General features: G+C 37.3%; 1 protein-coding gene across 2 annotated transcripts in view; it reads left to right on the top strand.

Moving 5' to 3' along the window:
- LOC118006428 (succinyl-CoA:3-ketoacid coenzyme A transferase 1, mitochondrial) overlaps positions 1-26,018 on the top strand; it is a 122,838-nt gene that overhangs the window by 79,116 nt on the left and 17,704 nt on the right. For both annotated transcript variants that reach the window (XM_034999094.1, XM_034999093.1), the window contains exon 14: positions 22,096-22,185. In XM_034999094.1, coding sequence (XP_034854985.1) covers positions 22,096-22,185 — 90 coding nt within the window. The remainder of the gene's footprint in view (positions 1-22,095; positions 22,186-26,018) is intronic.

Here is a 26,018-nt window from a genome sequence, read left to right as displayed (position 1 = left end):
TCTGCAGCATCTGCCCTGGAGAACAATGGCTGAGGGTTTCTCCTGCAGCTTCCAGTTTTCCTGTGGTCTACTTCACACAGAGATTCTCATTTGTGCGGCATCCCATTGAGAAAATGTTAAAGCATCTTTAGGCCGGCCTTCTTGTGACCCACACCTAGGAAGCACTCATGCATTCCTTGTCCGCTTCCCCCAGTCACTTCAGCTTTCTCAGGTAGAAGTCAGGCACGCCGTTCCCCAGTTGTGTCCTGACTCTCCTGGAGGCGGGATGCTTTGGAGTTGTCATCCAGGCTCTGCTGTCCTTTGAGTGAGGGGCAGGCATACACTTAACCTCTCCTTGTTGCTGGCGCAGAAGGAGTAGGACCACAGCATGCTCTTCTTCAGAGTCCTTCACACACAGTCCTCTGTACCTACCGGACTCTTTGATTTTGCCAAGCGTCCTGGGTCTTGGAACTTGTTTTTGACCATTTTCTCTGTAAATTCTGCTTCTGAGATCTGTCTCACATGCTGGTGTCTCCTAGCTGTCATCCTTGTACATTCGTCAAAAGCAAGATAAAAGAAGTTCGGATTTAACATCTGTTTCCTTGCTGCCATAAAGTCTTCCTCTGAGCTCATATTCAGCTAAGCCTTCATACATGTAGGGGTGTCTCCATCTATGGTTTCTGTACATCAGGGCGATCCCCCAGCCCAGTCTGTTTCCCAGCTGCCCTAGACAGAAGAGAGGACTATGGAAGAACCTAGCCAAGCTCTGTTTATTCTACCTGGGGAATAAAAGTTGACTGACCCCTAGTTGGCAGGGGGTGGAGAAGAAGAGGAAGAGGAAGGGGAGAGAGGGAGGAGTGTCAGAATAAAAAAACCCAAAACTGCTCTGACCCAATGGATGGACCTTTATTTCCTGTCCCAATTTAGAGACCCATTTAATGCTTGCAAAATTTCCAAGAGCAAAGAATGATTCCTTCTTATACAGCAGTTTCACAAATGAGCATACATTTTTTAAAAAGACAAGTTAGTATTTGCGAAATTTATTAGAAACAAGCTATTATTGCTCTTTACTTGGAGACTATATTTAGTTATTCAAAAGTGCTTTTATCTGTGACTATCTGGAAAACATGTTTGAAATTCTTAGTTTTATTATTTACATCCAGTATTTTTCAGGCTAAAAGCATATTTATAGACTAACATATTTGATACATTAGTTTTATAAGGAATTATCCTCTTACTTGGAGGATACTGTTTGTGGGTGATTAAACGCTATGAGTAAGTTTAAAAGCCACAGCTAAATTATAAATCTAATATTTTTACAAGGAGGGAAGTAATAGCTATTAAGCACATGCCATTGGCCAGGTATTATATATTTGTATATTTATTGTCATTTAATCCTTATAGGATGATGTGAGTTAAATATAACCATCCCTGTTATTATAGATAAAGAGACGGATCAAGAGTTAACCATTCAGGGGCACCTGGGTGGCTCAGTCGGTTAAGTGGCTGCCTTCGGCTCAGGTCATGATCCTGGGGTCCTGGGATTGAGCCCCACGTCCGGCTCCCTGCTCAGCGGAGAGCCTGTTTCTCCCTCTCCCTCTGCCTACTTGTGCTCTCTATCTCTCTGTCAAATAAATAAATAAAGTCTTAAAAAAAAAAAAAAGTTAACCATTCAAGTTTACTTATATAACCCAGTTATGACGTAGGAATTTAATCATAGTTTCCTTTGCTCTTACATACTTTGTATTCACCTAAACGTTCTTTTGGGAAGCACTTAACTAATGCCTTTCATGATAGAGATAAAACTTCCTGCAAAATAAATAAATATTCTTGCAACATTTCTGTAAACTTGATAAAGAAGTTACTGTTTCATTGTGTGGCATACAACCTATTGCAATTGGAAGGATACAGGCTGTATGTATGATCTTAGTTCAAGCTAGGGTTGTGAAAGGTGCTGGATTGACCATTTGCATGTGCTTTTTTCTGCATCTTATTTTTTAAAGCTCTCACACTCAGATTCTGTAATCTTCACTGCCTAATCACATATAAATAGCTTAAATCTCATGTATGAAGTATTTTATCCATTTTATTTACCATTGTTTTTTATAATTTATCAATTGAAGAATTCTTTGGAAGAGTTCAGGTCTTCTGCCAGGATTTTTAAAATAATTACAGCTTTCAATATTTCTTAAATGAGAAACATTGAAACAGAACTGTAAAAATATGGGAATCATTGCAAAGGGGAATCCTAAATAGAAGTTAAAAAAAATTAAGATCAGGAATGAACAATAGCAAATTCATTGGCAAGTCAGCTCACTCAGCTTAGGTCCCCACCAGTGTTAATCTTCTAAGTAGGCAAAGGGATATGAGAATATGAAATAGACTTTCTTTTTGGAAATCTCAATTTTCAGTGATCTTAAGGAAATTTTGTCTTTTAATTGCTACCTGAGTCTTTTTGGGCGCTGGAGGAAAGGAAGTATTTCCCTCCTTGCTATGTTGCATATGATGTGTTTGTGAACAACTCCTTAGTTCTAAGAACTTCAACCATGTACTGGAACTCATGTATTCAAACCAGAGACTGAAAAAAGGTGAGCTAGACTTCTGACTGATTCCAAGCTGTGGTGCTACCTGGCCCCCCAGCAGCTATTGTAAGAATGTCTTTGATCGTATACCCTCCATTTTCTCTGGTGTCAGAAGGCAGACTTCTGTGCATGGAATGGGAATTTGGTTGTTGTCTTCATCTTCTCCTTCTTTCTCCTCTTCTTCCTCCTCCTCCTTCCCTCTCCTTCCTCCTCCTCCTCTTTCCCCCTCCTCCTCCCTCTTTACAGAGAGAATGAGCAATGAGTGAGTTTGATATTTTCAATTATTCAATTATTATCCCTTTGGCTAGTGATGTATTTGTATGACTGCTATAGCCCCTTCTCATTAAACAACCCACTTTAAAAAAAGGGAGGAAATATTACAAATGCTAGATGAGGTCTCTTAGAAAACCATTATTAGTTATTTCATAAATAATGATGCCGATACAACTTAGCAGGGAATAAATCTAAAGGGCTGAAGACAATGTGACCCTGCTGCTAAAGGCTAATGAATCTTGAAGACTAAATTTTATTAAATAACTGGATTTGGCATTTCTAGTTGATGAAATCTTTACTTCTCATTTTACTCTTTTGGTTTAGAGATAATTTTTGGTCAGCATTTTTAACAAGAAAAAGTTTTGTTAGAGAAAATGTCAAATATATACAAATATAGAATAGTAAAATGCATACATTCAGTTTAGACAATTATCCATTCATGGCCAATCTTGTTTCATCTGTACTTCTGTATAGATATAATTTTAACATCATCCAGCTATACAGCACCTTAATTTTATTGGAGAATTTGAATCCAGAAAAATGAAGTGATCTGACTCAGGTCACAAAACTAGTTAGTAACTAAGCTAATCCTGGAACTCATCTCTCCTATCTTGTAATCTAATAGGAATATTGTTTCCATTATGAGGAAAAGTTTACTTTTGAAAAATGCAACATCCCAATACAAAGAACCTTCCATTTTCCTTTCAAGTATACTTTGAATTGTCTCTCTATCTCTGTGAAGTTACTTAACCTTTCTAGACCTCAGCTCTTTATTTTTTAAATGTGGTGAATGAGATGGGTTTTATTCAACAAATTTATTAGGTGTTTTTGTTTTTTGTTGTTGTTTTTTTGTTGTTGTTGTATTAGGTATATTAACCACTTTGGGTAGAGTGGTGAGCAAACTTATTTCTGTGGTGAATATGGTAAAAATAGGGGTGAATGATGGTACTGTGTAAAACATTTTGTGCACTAAACTTTAAATATGTTGATTTAGGAATAACAGATTTACAAGAGTTAAGTCTTCTGGTCCAGGAATATGGTATATTTTGTCATTTATTACAGGTCTCATTTTACATCCTTCATTACACTTATTCCTAATTATTTTTCAGTTTTGCCAGTGTTTCAAGCTGGATACTTCATTTCAGTTTCTAAGTGTTCTTGCTAATATAAAGGAAAACTATTGGTTTTGTATATTTATCTTGTATTTATTCACTCTTAAAATTCTCTTATTAGCTAGTATAATTTTTTTAGACTTCTCTTAGATATTCTACAGTGTCTTTATCTATAAATAACAAGTTTTCTTTTCTAAAATGCATGTCATTTAGTTTTTCTTTAATTAACAAAATATTCAAAACAATATGAGTAAGTAGTAGTGATTAAGGATTTTCTTGATTTTGATAAGAATTCATTTAGAATTTTAACTTTTAATATTATGCTTGTTGCTTGTATTTTTAATAGAATGTCCTTTATATTGTTTTAGAAGTTTCTTTTTGTTTATAGTTTGAAAAGTGAATGGCTGTTGAATTTTATTCAATTTTTTTTTTTTTAAAGATTTTATTTATTTATTTGAGAGAGTGAGCCAGAGAGTATGAATCAGGGCAGGGGTGGGGGGAGAGTAGGAGGGGTTGTGGAGCAGAGGAATAAGCAGACCTGATGACCCAGAAGCCCAGCAGGGCTGGATCCCAGGACCCTGGGATCATGACCTTGAGCTGAAGGCAGCCAGTTAACTGACTGAGCCACCCTGGCACCCCTTATTTAATGTGTTTTTAACTACTGATTTAATCACACAGTTCACCTTTAATTTATTAATATCATTATTTAAATTGATATTGATAGATGTTATTACTTTTTTATACAAATGATCAATTTTTAACAATCCATAAGATATTTTTATGCTTATTGGTCACCTCAAATTTTATAACCTTTCTTGTAGCAGTTTTGTTAATTTTTATTTTGTTAGAAAACATTTCTTTTGGATTTTCACATTTATTTGTCCAGAACAATGTGCAATATTCTTGTTTAACTTCTTTAGTATCCTCAAAAACTATTACCTTATCTACTTTTTATTCCTAATTCTGTAAGTGTTCATATTCTCTCCTCTCTTTTAATTAGGCTTGTAAGAAATTTGCCTATTTTAAAGTTACCCAAGTATACTTTGAGAAATACGTAATTTGGGGCACCTGGGTGACTCAGTTAAGTGGCTGCCTTTGGCTCAGGTCATGATCTCAGGGTCCTGGTATTGAGCCCCAACCCCCCTCCCAGCCCCATGTCGGGCTCCCTGCTCAGTGAGGGGGGAGGGTCTCCTTCTTCTTCTCCCTCTGCTCCTCCCCCTGCTTGTGCCTTCACACTCTGCTCTGTCTCTCAAATAAATAAATAAAAAATCTTTAAAAAATAAGTAATTTATTAATGTCCTTTTTCTTATTTATCTTTTGTTTATCCTAGTTCTAGATTTAGAAATTGAATGCTTTATTTTCAAGCTTTCTCTTTTAGTTATAAAAACATTTAGGTCTCTCCATAATTTTAAATTGCATTCTATAAACTTAGACATAAAGTTCTTTTATTTATTCATTTCTTAGGTAATTTTTAATTTTAGTTTTGATTTCATTTTTGATTCCATAATTTTTTAGAAAGACTTCCAGCATTTGATCATATTAGCACTGGGATGTGAATTGCTAAGACACACAGGAACTGTTCTAGATCAGATCATGGCTATGTTGTTAAGAACCAGATAGAACAGTTGGTTGGCTTCTATTTGGGGGTCATAAGTATAATAACATTATCTTTCAACCCTAGAGTTATCTTGGTAAATTCACATAATGAGAGGCATATGGAGTTGAGACTGAGTGAATATCAGTTTCCCATATCACATCTTATCCTCTTTCTAGACCTTCACTATCAAAATAGAATGCCAGGCATAATCACCAGCATTTTACATTTAGCTTTCTTTCTCCTTTCCTTTTCCCTCCTAAACCAATATAGTTGAATTTTCCTAAGTAAAAGAGCATTTTTGAACTTTATTGTACCAGTAAATTCAACCTTGCTCATCTTATCACTTGGTAACTCCATTAGATCATTAGAATATTTATAATAATACTTTATTTAAACAGAACTATTAGAGAATAAGGTATTCCATACATGATTTTTTCAGATCATCCAAATTTTTTTTGGATGGAGAACAGATTACTAATTTTGTTACAATTGTGCATAAAAAGTAAATAATGTTTTGCATGGAGGCCTGGCACAGAGTCCTTTGAGGGAGACTCATACATTTTAATTCAGGAACATGAGATTTGACATGTTTTTTTAGCCATTCATTATCTGTTTTGCATATTTCTGGATTATAGTTACATCCTTTAACGTTAACAGTATTGGATAAGGATTTCTGGTTGGTGAGTTGTCACTATGATTTAGGTCGTAAAGGATCTGACTGTATTTTTAGAAGTTGTTTAAACTAAAGCTACATAGGGCATCTCTAGGTTTTCTGTCTGCTTCTTAACTAAACCTATTAACAACATCCAACAGATTAGGAACAGTAAGAAAGAAAAATAGTGCAATAAATTCAACATAATGAATATTTTAAAATAGGAAGCATCTTCTTTGGGGGTTCAATTACCTCTTTCTGGAAACTAGGGAAAGACTTTATCCGATTCTTTTTCTGACTTGTTCTTTAACTTCAAGTAATGTATTTAACATTTTCTTGTCGATTTTTCTCTTTTTTGTAAAGGAAAGCTTGAATTAGATCTATTTACTTTCTGCAAGTACTGTTTAGGTAATGAGGAATTATGTTCATAAAATTGTGTTTATTAAAAGATGCTCAATATGGAAAAAGTAAACCATAGCAAGAAAAATGAAGTAACAATAGCAAAAAATAAAAATGGTATTTTATATGTCACAGAACAAAGGTCCAGTCTTTAGTTTTCACAAAATTATAATAATATGGCTGCAGAACACTGTTTTATAAAGGTTCTCATTACCATGTTTGATTTAAAAAAAAAAAAAACTTTCTCAGAAATCTAAGCTATCGTTAGGACAAGCTAATCAAAGTAACAGTAACCTGGATAGTAAAGTTTATTGGGAAAAATAAAACATAGCAAGGGAAAGTATCAACAAAATGAAAAGGCAGTCTACCAAATGGGAGAAAATATTTGCAAATTATAATTCTGATAAGGGGTTAGTATCCAAAATATGTAAAGAACCTCTACAACTCAATAGCAAAAAAAGAAAAAAAAATGAGCAGAAGAGGGGCACCTGGGTGGCTCATGGTTTAAGCATCTGCCTTTGGTTCAAGTCATAATCCCAGGGTCATGGGATCAAGCTCCACGTCCGGCTCCCTGCTCGGTGGGAAACCTGCTTCTCCCTCTCCCTCTCCTCTCTGCTTGTGCCCTCCATTGCTATCTCTGTCTCCCTCTCTCAAATAAATAGATAAAATCTTAAAAAACTAATTAAAAAAATTCTCAGCCTCCGATTTCCCCCCCTTCATTCTTTGCCTCCTGTCTTCTTCTTCTTCTCCTTCTCCTTCTTTCTTCTTTCTTCTTTCTTCTTTCTTCTTTCTTCTTTCTTCTTCTTCTTCTTCTTCTTCTTCTTTAAACATATAATGCATTATTTGTTTCAGAGATACAGGTCTGTGATTCAACAGTCTTACACAATTCACAAACTGAGGGTTCTATAGGGGAGAGGGTGGGGGGATGGGTTAGCCTGGTGACGGGTATTATTCTGCATGGAGCACTGGGTGTTATACACAAACAATGAATCATGGAACACTACATCAAAAACTAATGATGTACTCTATGGTGATTAACATAATATAATAAAAATTAAAAATGGAACTACCATATGAATGAGCAAATCTCTTTCTGGGTATTTATCTGAAGCAAACAAAAACACTAACTCAAAAACATATGTGCACCCCCATGTTCATTGCAGCTTTGTTTACAATGGCCCAGATACGGAAACAGCCTAAATGTCCATTGATGGATGAATGGATAAAGAAATTGTGGTGTATCTACAGTGGATATTATTCAGGCATAAAATACGAAATCTTGCTGTTTGTGATCATGTGGGCGGACCTGAGGGCATTTTGCTGAATGAAATAAGTCAGAAAAAGACGTACCATATGATCTTTCTTATATGTGGAATATAAAAAAAAGAAAAAACAAAAAGCAAACTCATAGATGCAAAGAACAGTTTGGTGGTTGCCAGAGGTGGGTGATGGGGCTATGAGAAGTGGGTGAGGAGGGTCAAACGGTAAAAAGAAAAAAGAAAAATAGTAACAACAACAAAAACCCACATAAGCGGTTTCAGAACTGTCTTATTCTTTATCCAGCTACTAACTTATGACTTTATGTTAGTGTACTCTGCATTGGTAAATGGTAGGTCCTGCAAAAATATAAAGTTTACTTATGACAAGAAAACATTGTAGCCAAAAAGAAAGCACAGATTCATTTAACTGTCATAAATTTACTTGTTTTTAGGGAGTTAGAGTTTACAGAGTTCTTTAGCAATAAGCTGGGAGAGTTATTAGGAGAGGCCCTCACAGAGGGAAATGAGAGAACTAATCTCCGTTTTGTTATTTTGATGAAAAAACAAAAACCACAGGAACAAGCCACATACTGACATTTAAAAAAAAAATTGTATTTTGGAATAACTAGATTTTTAGAAAAGCTTCTGAGCTAGCACAAAGAATTTTCATATTCTCTCACCCAATTTCCCTCATTATTACAATCTATTACCACGGTACATTTGTCAAAACTAAGAGACACACATTGCTGTATTATTGTTTTGAGGGTGGGGGTGGGGTGTTGGTCTTTTTTTTGTTGTTTAATTGTAGTAAGAACACTTAACATGAGATCTACCCTTTTCAATTTTCAGGTGCACAATACACTACAATTTTTAGGTGCACAATACAGTATTATAACTGTAGGCACAATATTGTACAGCAGATCACTAGAATTTATTCATCTTGTGTAACTGAACTTTATACCCATTGAACAGCTTTGCATTTTCCAATCTCCCCTAGCCCCTGGCAACCATGGTTCTACTCTCTGCTACTATGAGTTTGATTATTTAGATAACTTCATGTAAATGGAATCATGCAGTATTTGTTCTTCCGTGACTGGCTTATTTGACTTAGTATAATGTCTTCTAGGTTTATCCATGTTGCAGCATATGGCAGGATTTCCTTCTTTTTAAAGGCTGAATAATATTCTATTGTATTTATACACCACATTGTCTTTATCCATTCATTTGTCAATGGACATTTAGGCTGTTTTGTATCTTGGCTATTGTGAATAATGCTTCAGTGAACATGGGAGTGCAGGTCATCTCTTCGATATCCTGATTTCAGGTTTTCTGGATATATACCCAAGAGTGGGATTGCTAAATCACATGGTTGTTCTATTTTTAATTTTGGGGGGAACTACCATACTATTTTTTGTGAGCAGCTGTACTATTTTACATTCCCACCAATAATATATAAGGGTTCCAATTTCTTCACATCCTTGTCAACACTTACCTTTTGGGTTTGTTTTTTTGTTTGTTTGGTTGGTTTTTGTTTTGCTTTTTTTTTTGATAATAGATATGAGGTGATACTTCATTGTGGTTTTAATTTGCAATATATTTTTTTGGTGATTAGTGGTATGGAACATCCTTTCATTCAACTGTTGACCATTTGTATGTCTTCTTTGGAGAAATATCCAAGTCCTTTGCCCATTTTTTAGTTGAGCTGTTCAGTTTTTTGCTATTTTAAGAGTTCCTTATATATTTTGGGCATTAATCCCTAATCAGATGTATGGCTTGCAGATATTTCCCCCCATTCCTTAGGTTGCTTTTTATTTTGTTGTTTCCTTTGCTCTGCAGAAGCTTTCTGGTTTTTTAGGTAGTCCCACTTGTCTACTTTTGCTTTTGTTCCCTTTTGTTACTCCTATAGGATTCCAATTTTACTCTTTCCCATGTAGATAATGTAGTTTTTCCAACACCATTTGTTGAAGAGTCTACTTTTCCCCATTGTGTATTCTTGGCACCCATGCTGAAAATCAGTTGGCTGTACATGGTTGGATTTATTTGGGGCTCTCTGTTCTGTTCCATTACTCTTTGTTTTTATGCCAATATCATATTGTTTTAATTACTGTAGCTTTGTAATGGATTTTAAAATCAGGGAGTGATTTCAGGAAAACAAGTTCAGCTTTGCCTTCTTTCTCAAGATTGTTTTGACTATTATATAAATTTCAGGATTGTTTTTTTCTATTTTTGTGAAAAAGATGCTATTGGTATTTTGATAGGCATTGCTTTGAATCTGTAGATCACTTTGGGTAATATGGACATTTTAACAATATTAGGTCTTCCAATTCATGAACATGGGACGTCTTTCCATTTATTTGTGTCTTCTTTGTTTCATCAATGTTTTATAGTTTTCAGTGTAAAAGTCTTTCAGGAACATTACTATTAATATCAATTTTTCCATTAATTTTCTCTCTCTTTTCCAGGATCCAATTCAGAATACCACATAATATTTGTCGTATCTCCCTAGTCTTCTCTGGGAAAAGAACGTTTCTTCTGAGAAAAAGACTTCTCTGTGACAGTTTCTGTCTTTCCTTGTTTTTCATGACTTTGATAGTTTGGGAAGTAACTCAGATGTCCTATAGAATGTCCCCCAATCTGTGTTACACATTTCCATCAGAATTCCTGGGTGACCAGGTGCATTGTCAGTGAGCAGTAATATTTTGAAAGGAATCTTTTTGTGTGTGTGCATGTTATAGGTCTCAATAGTAGGCTTAAAATATTTAGTAAACCATGTTGTAAACAGATGGGCTACCAGCCAGGCTGTGCTCCATTTATCGAGCACAGGCAGAGTAGATTTAGCATAGTTCTTAAGGGCCCTAGGATTTTTGGAATGGTAAATGAGCATTGGCTTCAACTTAAATTCACCAGCTATGTCAACCCCTAATAGAGAGTCAGCCTGTCCTGTGAAGCTGTGAATCCAGGCATTGACTTCTCCTCTCTAGCTATGAAAGTCCTAGATGGCATCTTCTTTCAAGAGAAGGCTGTTTCATGTCCCTTGAAAACCTGTTTAGTGTAGCATCTGCATTATTTATCTTTAGCTAGATCTGGATTGATGCACCTTCTACATCAGCACTGGCTGCTTCACCTTGCACTTGATGTTTTGAAGACGGCTTCTTTCCTTAAACCTCATGAACCAACCTCTGTTAGCTTCAGACTTTTCTCCTGCAAGTTCATCACCTCTCCCAGCCTTTATAGAATTGAGTAGAGATAGGGCCTTGTTCTGGATTAGGCTTTAGCTTAATAGGATTGTTGTGGCTGGTTTGCTCTTTTATCCAGACCACTCAGACTTTCTCCACATCAGCAGTAAGGCTGTTTTACTTTCATATTTATTTGTGTGTTCACTGGACTAGCACTTTTAATTTCCTGCAAGAACTTTTCCTTTGCATTCACAGCTTGGCTAACTGGCACAAGAGGCCTAAGCTTTGGGCCTATCTCAGCTTTCAATGTACTTTCCTCACTAAGCTTAATCATTTCTAGCTTTTGAATTAGAGTGAGAGATGTGGGACTCTTCGTTTCACTTGATCACTAAGAGGCCATTGCGGGGTTATCAATTGTCTTAATTTCAATATTGTTGTGTCTTAGGGAATAGGGAGACCTGAAGAGAGGGAGAGAGATGAGGGAGTGGCCAGTTGGTGGAACAGTCAGAACACCCACATTAACTAAGGTTATCTTATGTGGGTATGACTGATGGCACCCCAAAACAGTTGTAACAGTAAAGTCAAAGATTACAGATCACCATAACAAGAACAAAAAAGTTTGAAGTGTTATGAGAATTACCAAAATATAACACAGGTATGAGCTGAGCAAATGCTGTTGGAAAAATGGCCCCAGTAAACTTGTTCATTACAGGGTTGACATGTACCTTCAATATGTAAAAAATACAGTATGTGTGAAGTACAGTAAAACAAAGTATGCTTGTACTAACCCACAGTCATACAACTTTGAATAATAAAGAACTTTCCTGAGGTTAGAGGAAAAAAGCAACTCTTTCCTGAACAGCAGTGTGGCAGAGTGATTATCAAGAGACTGTTGCCTTCAAAATACCAGGCCTGAACACAGCCTTCTTGGGAATAAAAATAATTTCTAGCAAGTACACCCCAGCTCCAAGTGTTTGCCATGCATGAGTTCCAGGTGAATGTGAAGTCATGTCTGCCCACCAGGTGTTGTAACAATAAAAGCAATAAAATTCTTCTTACTTACTGCAACTCTTGCTACTCACCTGAGGATGTACTAGATTTAAAATACCCCTCAACTTAGGCTCCATATAAAATATCTGAAATAATCAAGCTTTTTTTACTCACACATTGGTTTTTAATACTATTTTGTCATGTATGTAATATCCATCTCTAGTATTATGGAAGTTAGAGATAAAGTATCACAACATCAAGATCAGAAACTTATGATGGAGTTTAGGGAGTTAAAACCCTTGCATATCAAGAAATGAGTTAAAGTTTATTTGTTTCTCTATATTTCTACTCTTTTAATCTTTCTTTGTATTTTACTTCAAAAGAATATTTTTAATATTCTATTCTCAGTATTTTAATTTCTACATTACCAAGATCTTCCCCCCACCCCCACAAAATTTTTTTTTTTTCTTGTTACTTGTCTTTAAAGACACTTCACTTGGGGCACCTGGGTGGCTCAGTTGGTTAAGCATCCAACTCTTGATTTCAGCTCAGGTCATGATTTCAAGGTTGTGGGATCGAGCCCCGTATCAGGCTCAGCGCTGGGTGTGGAGCCTGCTTGAGATTTTCTCTCTCCCTGTGCCCCTCCCCTCTGAGCTTTCTCTCTCCCTCTATGTCTCTCTCTAAAAATAAATAAATAAATCTGTAAAGACTTCACTTTTCACTTTTATTCCCATCATCATCTCTCTCCCCTCTCTGATGCCTGTGATGTTAGGCACCCCATCCCCTCAACACACACACACAGTGACATGGCTCCCTAGCTTTCTCTGTTGTTCTCAGAGGCGGGTTATTCTCAAAACGATGGTGTGCTTCTCCCTTTTGGGGTCAGACCACATACTGGTCTGAAGATAGGGTATGCTTTCTGAGAAAACCAGAGGTGAGACTTTTCTTCATATGTCAGAGCCATCAGGTCAACATGTTACAGATCGGGACTTGCACAGGAGGAAAAACTTAAAAGACTCTTCAGTAATGACCAAAGGGTTACCAATTTGACATGAATGTTCATAGCTGTTAATCCCCAGGAGGTATGGGGCAGTCATTAAACTGGGTCATCAGCTGACTCTGGAGGACATCTTGGGAATAAACAGTACTTATTAAGTGTAGAGTCAAAATGGCCTTATGTCCTTCCACCTAACCCTCTAACACTTGCTTAATAGGGCACCCACACTTAATATACATAGCATACTCTCATGGTTGCTCATAAGTGGTTTTTTTGTCTTTTTACTTTTAAATGATCTTTTACATTATTTTTTAAAATCTCTTCTACTGTGGATTAAAAACACTGGTAATGATTTCCATGTATTCCTTAATAATATTTCCTCAGTCACTGTGTCTCTCTCTGGGGATTCTGTCCAGCTGTCAGAAATGGCAGCATGATTACAATAACTGTGACTGTGCGCCTTAGAGCTTGCAGACAGAGGGAGGAGGTGATGGAGCAAGCGTATTTCAGCGCGTGGCTCTTGTTCTCACGCCTCCTCCTCCGTTCCAACCAACCCCGGGTCCTGTTTTAGGAATCAGAAAATAAAATTTCTAAAAAACAACTATTTTCTAGTTCTAAAAGAAGTAGTAGTGATTTTGTATTCCATGTGAATGAGTTGTTGAAGGAATTAATATATTTTATCATTTATACATGCAGACAAATAAAAATGATTGTTACCTTTTAATTTGTATTTTTAGCTGGCATGTTTGTTGTGATTATCTGGGGATCTCCTAAAAATAATAGAAGCCTTTAAAATAAATTCTGTGTGATTTCCCATCATTAGAACATGAGTTTGAACCAACCGTATGAAATTCCTGTTCGTAGGTCACAATGCTCACCTATGGCAATTTCCTGTGATTCTAATACATTTCTCTCAGTGACCCAAGGGAAGGAAGAAGTTGTTAATGTAGAAAATAACTTATCCTTGGATTTTAAATATTATACTTACTTTGTTTCTGGATAATTTATAAGACCAGAAGCTCCAGTACTTAGTTGTGTTTAATAAATTCAATTAAATATTACTTATTTATATGTATATAAGTATATAATAATATATAATATAAGAATCCTTAATCATTTTAAATAAAAATGAACCCCCTTATATGTATCCTGGAGCACTTGCTCAAGCTCTTTCTGTTGTTGTCTTCTGTAGGAGGCCTGATAAAACAAGGTGAAGTCCCTTAGCCAGGTTCTTTGATGTCTGTTTTCATCTCTGCAAAATTATGAATTGACTCTGAAAACTGAAATTATACCTTCAAAACAGAGCTAAGAATAACAGAGTTTTTCTCCTGTCCATGTTATTAATCCAGTAAAATAGAACAGAGTGCGAGTCTATCTGATCTTGTACAAAGAAGTTAACCCATCCAAAATGCCTCATTTATAACCAAAAGAGACCTAGTCACCCATCGATTATAACTTAGGAAAAGAAAATGTGAAAGTTTCATACTTCTAACTATTCACCTAATAAATGCTTACTAATCTCCTGTACAAAGGTGGAATTAATGATTCACAATTTTATGTGCATTGCAATTTTTTCTTTACTTGGAGAGATAAGGTTTCATAAGTGAACTATGAAGACACATATTGAGTGGTATTCATAATTTTACAAAATGAGAGAATCAGGGTAGTTAATAGCTAGGAACAGAACTCACTTTTTCTATATGAAGTTAATTGATTTCTTTAGTGTACAGGCACTGATTAATCCGAATAAGTGTGATCAGTCAGAAGAGAGGGTAGTCAAAGCTGGATAGGGTCTTGGAGGCCCACAGTTGTATTTTCAGTGGCTAGATAGATGGCGGTGGAGTTAGGAAGAGGTCGCTCAGAGAGGGGTTAGGGTGCCTCTCATGAGGAAGAATTTCAGTAATAACCACCTGTATGGCCTGGCCACTACCTGCCAATGGAATATCAACCCTGATCTTCATGCAGCTCATTTGGCAGATTCTGCAATAGGGATAAGCAAGGATGCTGTGAGAGCACCCAAAAGAGGTCCCTAATCAAATCTTGTTGATGGGGTGGGGCAGAGGCCTGTGAAACTTCCTGGAAGAAGTAGTCCTGATTTGATACATAAAGAGTGAGCTGGAGGACACTTAATAGAATGAGGGTGGGAGCTTTTGGCATAGTGTGAAGCCATATGCTGGGCACAAGAAATGGGATCTGAGGTGTGAGGAAACAATGAGGGTTGTCCCCGGCCTCATCTCCCAACTGAGGTGCTTAGACTCTGCCCTGGCACACGGGGGAACTACTGAAAGGTTTTAAGTAGGGGAATAACATAAGATACTCATTTTAGAGAGATTATTTTCACGGCTGTGGGTTGGAAAGGTTTGAGAGAGACAAGGCTGGGCATAGGTTGACTAGTAGGGATGTTGTTACAGCACTCTTGGGAGAAATCACAAGGATCTTGGGTGAGAAAAGTTTAAGAAATACTTGAAAAACTGGAGTTCTTTGTGATTGAATGGCTGATTGCACATAGATAATGAGGAGAGGCAAGAGCTAAGGAAGTTTCTGGTTTGGACCTTGATGTGGATGGTTGGCCACTAACTGAGATGGAGTTAGTAGGTAGATGAGATTTGACTTGGTGAAGATACTTAATTTAATTTCGACCATACTGAGTGGAGGCATGTCATAATTAACTTAAAGAAGTTTTTGTTTCTCACACAGAACCAAAAGGAGTATCCCTGATTGGCAGGCAGCTCTCTTCTGTGCACTAATTTGGGAATTGAGATTCCTTCTATCCATGGCCCCACCATTTTCAACATGTATTTGGCAGAAAGGGGAAGAACATGGAACATAGTGCCTAGAAGGTTTTATGGTCCAACCCTGGAATTATTATATGTCACTCTCACTCACTATCTGTTGGCCATAACTTATTCACATGACCAGCCCTAATCTCAAAGAAGGCTGGGAACTGTCTAACTGCCCAGGAACAAGAGGAAACAATTTTGGGAATTAGCTTACAGATTGTGCCACCTGGGAAACTTTCGGATATTGAAGTCTGAGACTTGGAGGAAGGATCTGAGCTGGAAATATGGCTTTAGGAGTCATCAGAGATAGGGGCAGTTTATATCATGAGAGCAGATGAAGTCACTCCCAGAGAAAAAGTAGAGGCAAGAGCAGAAGGTCAAGGACATAGCTTTTAAGTTGGCCAACACACACAGTTGGGGTGGGAAAAGGGATGCTAGGAAGGAGCTTGGAAGCCTTTTGAAGTCAGAAGACCAGGGCAGTATTGTACCTTGGAAGCCCATGAATGGAGCATTTCAAGGAGTTGGTAAAAAATAGTGTAAAATGTAATAGAAAGGTGCAGGAATATAGTAAAATAAACCCCAAGATGTCTACTGAATCAGATAGTTAAATGTTAGAGAGCAGATAGAGTAGTTCTCACTCCAAAGGCGTGGTCAAGGCAGAAACCAGACTTTAGTGCATTGAGGAATCAACAGGGAGCTAGAGAGGGGAGGAGGATGGAGAAACAGGAGCCAAGGAGATAGTTGATGAAACAAGGTCCCTGAGAGAACAGGAGTTTTGAGTTTGTCCAAGAGTTGCTTTGTGACATGCTTTTCTTTCTTCTTTTTTTTGCCCATATTATGATTGATAACTGAGATTTGTTACAAGCAATTTTGCTAACTTACCTGGTAATAAAGCCTTCAGTTATATGTCTGGTTCTATATTAGCTGGTTTACATGATCAATCCACCCATCCTGGGAAATAACAATTAATCTTTGAAAGGAAAACAACATTTTTCTTGGTTTTGAATAAAGTATAATTATCGCAGAAGAGAGAAATACTACTACTGTAACTTTGTTATAACTTGGCAAAACTAAGGCAAATTATAAATCTTTTATTTTCTCTAAAACAGAGTTCTAGCCTCTCCTTTACATTTAAACAAATATTGACATTATATTTATTTTCCCTCACTCCTATTCTTTAGCTAGGAGCATGTTTAGAGGCCCTTTCTTTCGTATTTTTTCATAATGGGGAAGTGAGATAGAAATAAAGAGGCTGACCTTTGGATTGAGGTGGGTACTTAACGTTCTGGTGTTTAATATTGAGCCATAAGACCTAGATTTATTATTAAATCACTCCACAGTTATCATTCCCTTTTTCTTCCAGTAAGTCATATAGCATTAATTTAAAATGCTTTAAAAATTGTTTCTGTATATTGTACATTGTTTCTCACTTAAGACCAGAATATAGATAACAAATCTGCAAATAAGCCATTACTACCTATATACTAATGATAAAGGTGATGGCAAGAATCATTTTCAGTATGTTTTATATTGTATTTTAAACAGCATTTCACAGAACTGTTCAAATGTATTCATTTTACCTTTCTGTAAAAACTTTAAAACATCGCCAAAGGTCATGTTTAGAATTTGAATTACCGTCGTTGGGAGTGCAGTTGAATATTTGTACTTGATACATTGAGGTTTTTTGTTTTTTGTTTTTTAAAGATTTTATTTATTTATTTGACAGAGACAGTGAGAGAGGGAACACAAACAAGGGGAATGGGAGAGGGAGAAGCAGGCTTCCCGCGGAGCAGGGAGCCCGACGCAGGGCTCAATCCCAGGACCCCAGGATCCTAACCTGGGCCGAAGGCAGATGCTTAATGACTGAGCCACCCAGGCACCCTGAGGTTTTTTTTTTTTTCTTTTTTTAATGTTATCATGTTATTAACATAATTTCTTTTACTTTCTTTCAGATTCTCCTATTAGGAAATAGGATTAAAGTAATAAGTAAAATATCTTTAAAATATTGATTCAGGGGCGCCTTGTGTTCCCTCTCTCACTGTGTCTCTCTGTCAAATAAATAAGTAAAATCTTAAAAGAAAGTAGTTTAAATCTACTTTCTAGAAAAAAGATAGATAACTGTATTCATCTTTTATTCTTAATTCCTATTTTGCTACCTGGTTTATAATTGACCTTGAATAAAAAATATTTGTGAATTGAGGATAATGCTTGAGTCAGTATCTTTTTAGAAAAATTTTTAAGTGATTCATAATAGAGCACGCAGCATTTCTAGTTCATCTTATTGCTGTGTTCTTTGTATACTTAATACCGGAGTCAGTCCTTAACTGCAAAAAGATGAGTTGGCCGTGAAATGAGTATCCAGCAATCATCTCTCCATTATGCTAGCCAGAATACATTTCAGAGCTAAAGTTGCACCATTGAAGAAATGTATGTTTGCTGATGAGATTTTAAAGAAAGCCACACTTTGTGTCACCCTGGCCCAGTGTTTCAATCATGCCCAGAATCTCTTCTTCATCACAGGCCTATTTTTCTCCGAGAATCACTTTCCCTCTTGTGATTTATGTAAAGGTATATTTTTAGCTTCGTAACCTCTCTGTTTTATCAGCTTCTTGTTTTGTATGTCGAATAGGATGTTGGATTTTGGGGAGGGAGTTAGAGATGGCTGTGAGGTCTGTTTCACGTCTCTGTAAAATGGCAAGCATTGTGTTGGACATGTGGGTAGAGTGGTAAATTTCCATATCTGGCATAGTCCCCTCCCTCAAGGAGCAGTAGGTATAATGTAGGCCTGTTCCCTCCTCTCTTGTGCAGCTCTAACAGTTCTAATTCTACACCCAATTCTATCCCTTCCATAGAACTTATTTGGGCACCACATCATTGTATTAGTCACACTAGCTGCTGTAACAAGTAGGACTCCCCAATTTCAGTGGCTTAGCACCCATACTTTTTACTTTTCACTCATATCGAACAGTGCAGTGTGTTTCTGAGTAAGTGGGTTCTGCTGCACACAGTCATTTAAAGACCCTGAAGAACCCTGGAGGAAGCTCAGTCATCCTCCACGGTCACCTTGGATGTCAGTGTCCACATTGCAGAAGGCAAAAGAGCATAAGGGGCCTGGAAATCACAGGTATCGCCTCCCTCTCTCCATTGTCTAGAGCTCAGGCACATGGCCACCCATAACTACAGTCCATAACTGGGAAATACAAGTCGTTGAGCCCCAAAAGAGTGGCTGCTAAGGTAGGTTGAAGGGCAGTGATGAATTTCCCACCTGCATTGGAGAGTAAGTCTCATCTAACACTGTTTCTTTCTGCCGGAATAGATAGAATGAACTGTTTTCCTTTAGTAATTGATTCTGTTTCAGAAATCATCTGGGAACTGAAATGGAAGGAGATAGGTTATTTTCTTTCTCCAATACAATGAACTTACTTTAAAAAACAGGAAAACCGAATATTTGAAGGTGTTACTGTTAACCTGCTAGAAATGCTTTCTCCTAGGCGATGCTGTGTTCTTTCTCTTGGCCATCTGGCACACTGCCATTGTGAAGCACCTCCTCCGTGAGATCCCCGGGAGCCGCCTCTTCCCACCCGTTTCCCCAGGGACAGGCAGCACTGGCATCCTCCCTGCTCTGCTAGGACGTGAACATGCATGAGTTAGTTTAATCCACTCACTCCTCACTCATCCAAGCACTTATAAGATGAAAAAACAGGTTGAAATTCACTGTGTTACAATTATAGACTAACTAGCAAGGATGCGGGGGGAAAAGGCACTTAGCACTAAGGCTCTTGGGGAAGAGGGAGTGTGGCAATGCTTCTTTTAGAGGGAGGAAGTTTTGCGCGCCTGGGTGGCTCAGTTGATTAGGCATCGGACTCTTGATTTTTGGCCCAGGTCATAGTCTCGGGGTCTTGAGATCGAGCCCTGCGTCAGGCTCCCCACTCAGCGGGGTATCTGATTCTCCCTTTCCCTCTGCCCCTTCTCTCACTCTCTCTCTCAAAAAACTAAATAAATAAATAAATAAATAAATCAGTCAGTCAGTCTGTCTGTCTGTCTGTCTGTCTGTCTGTCTTTAGAGGGAGGAAGTTTGGTCCAAATCTCCTTGATTACTCATGGATGCTTTTCCTCCCCCAGATGATGAAGTTTATAAGGAAAGGAGTCCTGTTGTGATCATCTCTAACTCTAGCACCCAGTATAGTGACAGGCTCATCATACTAGACATGCAGTAAACCAAATAGACTGGATGATGATATATGTCAATGAATTTATAGATTTTATTTATTCCATAATTTTCTATACATTATCTCATGCACTTCTCATAACAGCTTTATGAGAGGGCAGCTATTCTTACTCTTGGTTTATAGATAATGGATTCAAAGATAATTCAGAGAATTTCCCAATGTCCTTCAGCGGGTTAATGGAATAGATCTCAAGTGTTCTGCACCTAAGCTTATGTATATGGGCAAGAATGTTCTTTTCAGCAGAAACAAAAAGACGGTTCTTCTATCATGTTCTGAAGCTCTTTATGTTCCTGCCAGCACAGTGTTTTGTACCCAGTACGTGTTCTATAAATATTTCTTAAATAACTGACAATGATTTAAAATGTATAAATCAGATTCGCCTGAACTGGACAAGCTTCTTATTAGAGACTGGCATAAGCTTTTACCTATCATTGTTGTGCCACAGGTGAAAAAATTTGCCTCTGATATATTCTAATTCAAGGATTTTTTTTTTTTTTAATTCAGGGAGTTTTTAAAATGCTACTTTGGTTTCTGCTTTTCTTTGGCTGCTTCATTCTGCTAGCACTTATACCCTTAGAGTCTTCCCAAGGACACTGTTCTGTGAAAGCTGAGACTGGATGGATGTTCTTACTGCAGCAGGTTAATTCGTTTTATAATGGACTTGCTTTAATGTCCTTTGATGCTCTAAAATCTCATACTTCCTCAGTATTGGAGTTTATGATAGACATTGATTGCTTCCATCTCTGAATTAACTCATATTTCATCCCATAAAGGTAGAGAAAATATATTTCTCTACAGAAATATGAAAATAATATACCTAGCTTATTAAAATTGCAGCTAAGGATGAAGGCATGGCTCATAGAAGTATAAAATTACATAGATACTCTGCTTTATCAAATGTACATGTCTGAAGACAGACTTACTTTGTACCTTCCATTTCTGTCCTGCTCCCTGCTCCCCTCCCGCTGCTCCCCTTCAGCCACTTCCAGCTGCTGCCCATTTCATTTAGTGGAGATGGTCCACGAAGACATCCAGTGTTGGCATTGGCCTCTAAAATGTTTCTGAAATCAGAGGACTTGAGACCTCTATGTTTGAAAGCCAGGTGTGAGTGCATTGGCTAGTCTACTTGTAGCTATGAAATTATGGAGAAGGAGCTGAGAGTTTACTGTCAAATCAGCAAGAGGACTTGGATTAAAAAATAAATAAAATTTTAAGGAGGTTTCAATGTTAGAAGATATTTCTCTTCAGTATACTTGAGTAAGAAATTATTTCATCATCTCTAGAAACACCTGCTTTTTTCAAAACTCTGTAACCAGGAGACAGAACAGACAGTAGGAATTATTCAGAGTGTGTGGCCCATAGAATGTGGCTGGTAAATGTTTAATGAATGAGGAGATGGACAGGTGAACAAAAATAGAATGGTGATGGTGAAAGGCCCAGAACTCTGCTTCTGCTTCTGTTTTCTGTTTTTGCTTAACAGTGCTATACTTTTTGTTTTGTTTGGCTTATTTTTCTAAGAGCAATATAAATGCCAAGTTTTAGAAAGACAGACCCACCTTTTCATATTAATCATTTCGAGGGAAACACCATTAGTGCCTTAGCCTACTACCTAATGGTATTTTAATCTGCAGGAAATCCAAGAGAATGCTTTAGAAAGTGTTTGTAATTGAAGACTCAGTGGTGCCAATTATGTGTTTAAATAGAGGGAAGTGGATGTCAGGGGCATGTGGATTTCAATCTCCTATTATTGTAACAATAAAGTGCCAGAATTCTGAAATGGTTCTTAAGATTTTTCTTATCCACTGATTGTGTCTTATTGCTCATATATCATCAACAAAATAATGTTAGCCACGTGTAATAAAAGTGACATCATAGTATTTGTCCTGAACTTACCCTTCAATCATAGAATAATAGAGAAACAGAATATTAATATTGTAAAGGTTCTGATAATAAGCAATAAAGGTCTCACTCATTATTCCAGTGACTTATTCTTGCCAGTTACTTTTGTTCTGCCACATACTAAAAGAAGTGAAAAAGAATTACATCTTCTTTTCCATTTCTGTTTTGCAGGGGAAGATGGTGAAAGGAATGGGAGGGGCTATGGATCTAGTGTCCAGTGCGAAGACCAAAGTGGTGGTCACCATGGAGCATTCTGCAAAGGTAACGTGTGCTACGTTTGGAAATTCCCAGTATGCCGAAATCCTGTACATCAGTCATGGTTTTTATTGTTTTCTCAGGCTCGTCCAAATTGATAGCATTTATATTTTAGAGAGAAAGGTTGCAAATAAAAGTAGTTATTTATACTCATTCAGCTAAGTGGTTCTTTAACTTTGAGCGAAAGAAACAGTGGGGTATTCTTTAATTATTTGCATACACAATAAAAGTAAAAACTATAATGTCTTCAAACTCAGTGAAAAGATGTCAGGGTAGATGTTGCAATTCAGGTTTAAAGATGATTAGAGTGGCTACTCTCTGCATGCAAAATGAAAAACACAACAGAATATGGCCTTTCAACAACAGTTATTTTCAAGTGGACAATATGGCCTCTTACTAAGACTGTGAAGTGCCATTTTGGGAAGGGTGAGAAAATGGTGGACTTGGTGATAGCAAGTGTCCTTATTCTGAAAAGTAAGATACTTTTATTTGGAATGCTGATTATGTGTTAAGTACTTCTATTATTTGGAATGACAAACTACGCAAAAATCGTGGAGCTTACATTTGGTGGCGGTGTGGTGGTGATGATGATGGTGGTGATGATGGTATCATCATCATCCTACAAAAATGACAGCTACCATTTATTGAGCTTACTGTTATTGACAGTATATTAAGCACGCTGTGTGTATTTGCATGTATAAGCCCATGAACCTGATACAGGTATTTTTTGTGGTTTCTAAAACAGCTTCAGAGAGGTTACGTTCCTTGCGTGAGGTCATATAACTAGTGGAACTGAGATTAGAACTGGGCGTCTGTGATTCCAAAGTCCAGTCTTCTAACTACAGAGCTATCAGTATAACTTTGTTCCTTGTTCCCAACTCAGTGTTTTTGAACCAGCTGAGCTAATTGCCTTCCTGACCTGAATCCATGGGTTTCTGATGATTTGCAAAATTGCTACTGGGTGGGGCGCCTGGGTGGCTCAGTTGGTTAAGCGACTGCCTTCGGCTCAGGTCATGATCCTGGAGTCCCGGGATTGAGTCCCGCATCAGGCTCCCTGCTGAGCAGGGAGTCTGCTTCTCCCTCTGACCCTCTTCCCTCTCGTGCTTGCTCTCTCATTCTCTCTCTCTCAAATAAATAAATAAATAATCTAAAAAAAAAAAAATTGCTACTGGGTGGTACTCTCTTCATTGTCTATGCTGTTTGTTCATTGCCCTCTATTTTTTATAATTCTTAGTTTTAACACAAGGTCTACCTGTTCTCACCTTGAGACCTGCTAATTTGAATGAAATGTTAGTTCATTTGTCCTGGATTTTTGGTTTTGTTTTGTTTTTTTGTTTTTTGAGAGACAGAGAGAAAGCACGCGCTGCCAGGAGGAGCAGAGGGGTAGAGAGAGTCTCATGCAGGCTCCACGCCCAGCATGGAGCCTGACGCGGGGCTTGATCTCAGGACCTTGAGATCACGACCCAAGCCAAAATCAAGTCGGAAGCCTAACTGACTGAGCCACCCAGGCATCCCTTGCCCTGTTTTTATTTAGAGATGCAGCATCCTGGGAGAGTATGGAGCTGGAGGATTTGCATCTGTCTTGCTTCCCATGAGGGAGTTCTGTTACAGAGCGATATGTGCCATGAAATGGTTTTGTTGTGAAAACTGTAATAAATATGAAAATATCATAAATTGTTTTGTAAACAGTGGAAAGTAAGCAGTAGAGCATAAATATGAAACAATAGAAATGAAACCAACGCAGGTGACTTTTGAGAGATGCCTTGCAAAAGCATCCAGGATACTTCATTTCAAAGGCAAAAGGATGCCAAGCATGCAAATCAAATCCAAATATTTTCTGGAACATAATGTCTAATTTGGAGAAAACTCTTTCTGACTTCCTTTTTGTTGTTACTTTAATGTTGATGCATAGGCATTGAAGCCCAACTCATTTTAGATTATTTTTGTGCATTCGTTTTCAAAACATTAGGCCTGTATTTAGCAAATTCTTTCCTTCTCTCTCTCTCTTTTTTTTTTAAAGTCTTTTCTTTTGTCTCAGTCAGAATTTCTGAAACAGGAAAAGAAATGGTTCTTCAAACTTTTGATTAGAAATCCCTAACTAAAGCTTTTTGCAGAAGCAAGATATTTTTACTGTTTTCTTCTTCCTAGGCAGTTTTTTGGTGTCTAGCTACCTTTTTTCTTAGGCTTCTTTTCATCTCTTAACATGTCCTTCTTCTGCCCTCTAAAAATGGCAAGAAAACGAAGGAAAGTAGTAACAGTTTGAGTCTTTATGAGGTACAAGGCCTTGTGCTTGGCATTGTACATACTGAATCTTGTTAGCTTCTCAGTGACCCTCTTAAGTAAGACTGCGATGTGGGCAGGTTAAGAAACTTGTCTAGGTATGTGATAGAGCTAGGAGCTTCACTCAGTTTGGTCAAGCTTGTGTTCATTATATCATACCAGGCTGCAACTTCATCAGAGCTAACTCTGTACCAGTGTTTCACCCAAACCTGCCCTTTTCTGGAAGCTTCATGTTTCAGAATGATCACTTTCCCTTTCTGAGTTTCCCCTAAGACTCTCCTTGCTTTGGTGAGACAGGTACCTGCAAAAATACCTGTTCTTCTCTAGGCTCTTCCTTAGATACCTTCTTGTCTTGCTCCCTCAGTTCACTCAGGTCTCTGTTCAAAGTGTCAGAGAAGCTTTCCCCCAACTATTCTATAAAACAGAAGTACCCCCTCTTCTGATGGACCGTCATCGCCTTCACTAGAATATAAGTTCTGTGAGGGCAGGGGCTCTGTCCATTGTAAGAGCTGAAGCGAATCCTGTCTGATGCCCATTAGGACTCAATAAATACCTGTTGAATTCATTAATTCTTCAAATAATAAAGAGACTTTGAACATGTAGAGCACTTTTAACTTTTTTGAAGCAGTTTCACGACTGCCTCCATATCTCATCATTACAATACTCTTGTGAGGTAGGTCTTGTTGCTTCCTTTGCAAAGGAAAACAAACCCAATGCCATAGAGGTTAATTATTCCGGTAAAAGTCAAGTACAAAATTAGGAGCAAAAGCAAGCTGAGAATCCATGTATCCTGCCTTTGGGCCCCCATTTTTTTCTAATAACCTTTTTTGTCTGGCAGGTACCATTACCACTAACAATATAAAAGAAAGTGCTTTGTTCTCAGTATTGTGTACTGGAAGTATTTCCTGAGGGTATAACTTTCAGAGCATAAAAGCAGAGAAATTCGGTCATAGTTGTCATTTATTGGAAGCAAGCAAAGCTTGGGTACCTATTTTAGAGAACATAAATGAAAGATCTCTTTCTTTTTTTTAAATTTTATTATGTTATGTTAGTCACAATACAATACATCATTGGTTTTTGATGTGGTGATCCACGATCCATTGTTTTCGTATAACACTCAGTGCTCCATGCAGTACGTGCCCTCCTTAATACCCATCAACCCCTCTAAAACCCTGTTTGTTTCTCAAAGATCTCTTTCTAAAACAGGTTTAGATTTTATTTTTATTACAGTAGGAGTTCTGTATTCTGAAAGGATGAAAAGAATCATAATTATATTTTTAAGATATTGGGAATAAGTCTTTATGAATAAATTTTTGATTACGTCTAATCTATATCTGATAGCAAAGGTGTCCTATAGAAATCTTGAATGCAGTTTTACATTGTCTTTACTTTCTATGGAGAGGAATTATATAAAGTAAATGAGGTTTATTAGTCGTATTTATTTTGGACCAAATGTGTTACCAAAGTCCAACAAATGTGAAAGGTTTTTTTAAAAAATTCTTTCCTGGGAAACACTCTTGGAATAATTTTCAGCAGCATTGATAAGTATTCCAAGGTAA

This window comes from Mirounga leonina, unplaced genomic scaffold (assembly GCF_011800145.1).
Source record: "Mirounga leonina isolate KUSES-001 unplaced genomic scaffold, KU_Mleo_1.0 Mir_96, whole genome shotgun sequence".
Taxonomy (NCBI): Eukaryota; Metazoa; Chordata; class Mammalia; order Carnivora; family Phocidae; genus Mirounga; species Mirounga leonina.
The sequence above is the reverse complement of the archived record's forward strand: the minus strand, read 5'-3'. Positions and strand labels throughout refer to the sequence as shown.